Source organism: Gavialis gangeticus, unplaced genomic scaffold, assembly GCF_001723915.1.
Source record: "Gavialis gangeticus isolate Ggan-Ray unplaced genomic scaffold, GavGan_comp1, whole genome shotgun sequence".
Taxonomy (NCBI): Eukaryota; Metazoa; Chordata; order Crocodylia; family Gavialidae; genus Gavialis; species Gavialis gangeticus.
The window spans coordinates 85150465-85156264 of record NW_017729024.1 but is presented as its reverse complement, the minus strand read 5'-3'; the positions used below and the strand labels follow the sequence as shown (position 1 = coordinate 85156264).

Sequence of the window (5800 nt, the reverse complement as noted above, 5' to 3'; positions counted from 1 at the left end):
CTGCCCTGTGCAGCACCCAGGGCTGCAGGTACACAGCGAGCAATGGGCTGGCCAGGGCTAGGGGGCTATTCTGCCCCCCCCCCTTGCCTCCAGCTGCCACTACCACAGCCATGCCACATCATTCCGGGTGGGAAGCTTCAGCCCAGCACATCAAGCTCCAGCTCCTTGATGCCTTGGAAGGCAGAAGGTGTATGAGTGGAAAGCATCCAGAGCTGCAGCCAGAGCTCCACACATGGGGCAGAAGCCACCGGGCTGAAGCTTTCTGCCCCCCCCCCCGCTGCCTCCTGGAGCGGTGCAACAGTGGCAGAAATGGGAGGGGGAGTAGCTGCTGGAGGCAAGGAGAAGCTGGCTTAGCCTGCCAGGTATGTTTTTCTCCCCTCACCTCCAACAGCAGCTCCTGCTCCTGTCACATTGCACAGTCCTGCTCAGGGCTGGGGGAACATCCTTCAGCCTAGTGGCTTGAACCTGAGCTGTGCTCAAGCAGCCAGGCTGAAGAAAACTCCCCTAGCCCTGAGTGATGTTGCATGGTGCATCAGGAACAGGAGACACAGCTGGAGGTGAGGGAAGAACAACAGCCCTGCTGGACCAAGCCAGCTTCCCCTCACCTCCAGTGGCTACTCTCCATCTGCTGCACCGCTCTGGGAGGTGGTTTGGGGGTGGGGGGGGGAGGATGAGGTTGATGGAGCTTCAGTCTGTCAGCTTCTGCCCTGTACATGGAGCTCTGGCTGCAGTCCCTGGAACTTTCCCCCTGGATGCCTTCCACCTTCCAAGGTGTCTGGGAGCTGGCATGGAGCACCACACACTGGGCAGAAGCCACAGGCTGAAGCTTCCTGCCCCCACAACTCAGAGTGGAGTGGCATAGCTGCAGCAGCTGGAGATGAAGGGGTCAGAAAAACACCCCAGGCTCCAGCCAGCCCGCTGCTGGTTGTGCACCTGCAGCCCCAGGTGCTGGACAGGGCAGGGGGTGTGGTAGTGGCAGCTTTCAATCTTGGGGCCCACTGGCACCTCTGAGCTGGCCCAGAAAGCCAACTCCCCAGCCAGCTCCCACCTGTGCTGCTGAGCTGGCTGTCACACATAGGGCTGGGAAGTGTCCTGCTCCCACAGGCCATTCTGCAGGACCCTACCCAGCCGGCTGGAGCTTCATGACAGCCCTGTCCAGCTTGGGCACAGGGAACTGTGCAACCTTCATGGCCCCAGCCCAAAATGTAGCCCACAGCCCACTGGGAGGACTCTGCTTTAACTGAAATCAGGAAGGGATCTTGGACAGAAGTTGTATAAAACAGTTTGACACAAATTAGTTACATTTAATCAGGTTTATCTTAAACCAGTTTTGGCCACTTTGAAACTGGCTTGTATGCACTGAACTTGCATTCTGTTACAGGTTTAAACCAGTTCATGATCACTTAAACTGGTTTATGTGTAACTTCTATTCCTAGCTACACACAACAGAAATATCCACTGCATATCCTTTTCTCCTTCATTTTAATGTTTTCACCATCTTCATTTCTTAATGAATCTATCCCATTGCTGGAATTTCTTTTGTTCCTTAATATACTTATAACTGCTTGTTGTACCTCATCTATTTTACCCTGATGTACTTAGGTTTGCTTATTGATTTTCTACACTTGAATACCTCTAATTTACATTGGTTTCGATATATTTGTACCTTTCCATTTTGAATGTTTTATTTAATTTAATTTAATTTTAATTGTTTTATTGACTTTACCACTGAAACAAACTGGACTTTTATCCATTTTTTTCCTTCTTTCTTGATGGAGTAATCCTGACCATTTTATAAACTATTCTTTAAAAAACTGTTTCTTTTGTCTAACTAGGTGTCTTTTTCATCTTGGTCATCTTTGCTCATAATTTTCACTAGCTTTGTCCTTTTGAACCACCCATTGGTTAGGACTGTCCTCTGAGTGTCCATATTTAATGTAGGCAGGTCATGATCACTGGTCCCTTGGCAACTATCAACTTCCAGACTAGAAATTTAATTCATCTTTATCATTCATAATAATGTCCAAAATAAAAGTTACCTCATGCTGGATAAAATAGTTTTTATGGCAGAAAATTAAAATCTACATTAGAATTATAATTCCAATATTGTTTTACCACTGTAAGAAGGAGATCACAAGCATAATGCTCCCAAATTGTGTTTAAATTCCCTATGAAAAATATAATATTTTTTTCAGTCTATATAGGTTAGCTTGGCAAAAATTTCTCAAGTGAAATACTTGCTTACCTACAGAACCACACACTCATGAGCATGTACTTGTATTACATGAAGAACTCTTCTTATATGTTCAAATACATGGACTCTGGTTGCACAACTTTTCACCAAAGGCACAAAAGGAGATCAAATTCAGCTTCAGAAATTCTGAACATGTTGATAGGAGAAATTGTTTATGATTGCCACAGCTCTACACTGAGAGATTTAGTGCTTACAAAGGAAATACAAATTAAGGATAATCTACTGAAGGGTAGAAGGCATCTTCATTGCTTTTTTCTCCATCTGTTGGGAGAATTGAACTATGCCTGGGAAAAGTGGCTAACTAAGTGGTCTGGTCATGAACTACTAAAAAAACTTAATGTTTGAGCATGTTAGAGACATTCAGATAAGACATTCTGAATAAGACATTCAGATCTGCATCCTGCTGGGTACTGTGACCCTCAGGTGTAAAGAATGAACAGGTACGGAGGTAGCGATTCTCTTATTAGACAACCCACTGCTTTAGATATGGATATACATATAACAAAAAGATGTCAGAGGTAAAGCTATGATCATTGTGAGTGCCTAAACACATAAGGAGGTAGAGGAAGGCAATTAAAAAAAAATCTCTAATATGACACTGATAATTTTTGTAGTACAAGCAATAGACCAAAATGAATTAAAATTCTTAGTAGTGCATTTTATTGAGACAATCCCACAATCTGATTAAGAACAAACATAATGTAAGTGTCCTTATGAACACTTTAGAATACAGCTGACCCCTTTTATAATGAAATCCTTTTAATATATCAGGCTCACTTAAGCAGAGGTTCACACTAAACATATTTGCAAAGTACATATTGTTGTAATAAAGCACTTTGCATTCTACTTCACTATAAATAGTCCCAAGCTAGAGTGCAGCATGAGTTCCAATGTACTGTACCATAAAAAATACAGATAGAAAGCTCTTTGGAAACAGAAAGTATTATCACTACTTATTTCACCATACTCATCATTATGCAAACATGTTATAACATTTCATATTTTAGAACATTATACACATATATATAATATATAAATATTTAATTTATACAATAAATATACCAGCAGAATTAAATGCCTTTGATGTCTTAATAAGCAGAGTTTTTCTTGATGTCTATAATAATACTATAATTTTCTGCTAACCTGTGATGACAATGAATTGGCCAACATAATCTGGTTTCGCTACCCTAATCATTCCTTCTTCATCAGCTCTCTTAAGAGAGTAAGCCAATGATTTGCTTTATTTATTTCCATGCATCAGTACCTAATGTTGACTATAGGGCTGAAAACTAAATCCTCAGTCCAACTTTAGTCTTGCAGGTGTAATCTACCAACATGATCTAGTCCAAACATTGAGAAAAAGTTGTCTTGAAAAATTAAAAGGAGAGAGTTCAGTAACCAGCTGCATATCTATATATTTGCATCAGTGAAATAAGCATAAAAGTGCACCACATTCAGTTCAATCATATCCTCTTCTTACCTCAAGGTGTGGCCCAAATTATCATTAGTTGTAGTTTGTCATTAACATCTACTGAGGTTTTGGTGGATGCGTGTGACTCACTCCTTCAAAAGAACTCTTTTGAAGCATGTATATTTTCACAAATTATGATTTCAACATTCTGTGCAGATATCACACAAACTGTTCACTGATCTCTTATTTTTTTCCTACTTATTTTTTTCTAAGTAACAAATGCCTTTGGAAAAATTGAGAACATTTAGCACAAATCAACAGATAAAAAGACTCACCATCTCTTCTATTAAGCCTTGCAAATCCAGGACTATGGCTGCTAGACAGCTCTGATGAACTGCTGAATGATGACTGAGGCAAGGCAGACACCAGCTGATCATCACAATTGTCTGTCAGAGAAAAACATCATGTTCAGGTTAATCCAATGAATCCTGCTTCCTGGAAATTGTAACCAGCAGAGAACACTGAAGAAATATCTGAATTGACTTCCTATTTGAGGAAGCGTGTTCCAGAATGTTTATTTTATGTTTTATTTTATGTACTGTATCAGTACTGGCCCTGGAACAATTTTTTAAAATCAATACATTATCAGATTACCACAGCGTAATATAATACATTCCCTGATTCTTTATATGCACCAAGTTCTATCCTAATTTCAAAGACAGACCTGATAAATGGTCCACGGTTCACTAACTACTATTTACAGATAAAGATACTGAAACCTGATATTCCTTTTTCAGATGGAGCAGCATGAAGCTTTCACTTGGGCACATGCTTTATATTTTCCTACATATATCGAAGCACAATCATATGAAATCCAATTACTAGCTCATGAAAGTCTATGTTAAGTGCTGCTTAGATGATAAAATTCTGGTTTCCTTGTTTTGGCCAATTTTATGTATGGTTGATATGGAAGCGACATGAAATCATTGTTGTACAATTATTAGCATGCAAGTCTCAAATTCACACAGAAAGAAACTACAATGTTTCGGTGAAGGCAACTTAACTACAGTTCACAATCAATGGTGCATAAGCAAGCAAATGCAAATCAATATTTTGGATGTTAAATTCCTTTCCAGTTCAATTGCTATACAGGACGGGTGTTCATTCTCCGTTTAAATTTGCAAAATATAAATTGAAAATCGATACCTGTTTTAGTTTTAGCCGAAAGAAGGCTGCCTTATAATGCAAGAAAATGTAAGCAAGCCTATTCCTGACTATGCTTTGCTGATGTAGGTCTTGTTTAGGGAGGGGAAAAAAAGAAAAAGTAAAATTACATAAAGCATTACCATTTGAGAGCTGGCCTAAAGTTCTAAATCCCTTTCTGGTATTCAAGAACATTCCCCAGATGCAATCTCCTATCATGATACCTATCTATCCAACTGGCATTAAAATTTGAGGAAAGAAGAATTCAAGATAGTTTGCTTGCCTTAAAGAAAATGCTAAATGCTTTAGCAATGTTTTAATTACAGTCAACTCAGTACTAAAGAGAGAAATATGTATTTCTAATAAATAATTATTTGCCCTGTCAGATAGTAGTGATTCTTTACAGTTGTATTGATGTCTCCGGTTTTTTATATCTTCTAAGTTTAGAACAGATATTTTAACACAAAAAAATTGGCTCTTGAAAGGTTGAGGCTGGCAATATTGACCAAGTGTAGGGGTGTCCTATGATTTTTACTAGAGACACTCAGCCTTCTATGAGTCTATACCCAAAATGAGAGTAGATACATTTGAGGACCATACCCCCAATTGACAACCATAAAAGAGGAGGACTCATCACTTGGGCTAGTTACAAATAAACCAGTTTAAGTGATCAGAAAGTAGATTAAACCTCTAACAGAACAGCAGTTCACTGCACATAAACCAGTTTCAAAATGGCTGAAACTGAGTTAAGATAAACCTGGTTGAATGCAGTATCAGCTTTAATTGACTTGGGTCAAACTGGTTTATAAGACTTCCACCCCAGACTCCTTCCTTGTGTAAGTTAAATCAGAATCCTCCAGCATGCTTTCCAGCCCTAGGCAGGGCTGTGTTGTCTACTCCAGCACAGTAGACTGACCCGCCCCCCCCCCCCC

At 40.1% G+C, this 5800-nt stretch overlaps 1 protein-coding gene across 1 annotated transcript in view; it reads right to left on the bottom strand.

Moving 5' to 3' along the window:
- The window catches only part of LOC109297528 (contactin-associated protein-like 4), a 582246-nt gene that overhangs the window by 467396 nt on the left and 109050 nt on the right, over positions 1-5800 (bottom strand). Inside the window, exon 2 of the mRNA XM_019517318.1 lies at positions 4001-4111. Within this exon, the coding sequence (XP_019372863.1) occupies positions 4001-4111 (111 nt within the window). The remainder of the gene's footprint in view (positions 1-4000; positions 4112-5800) is intronic.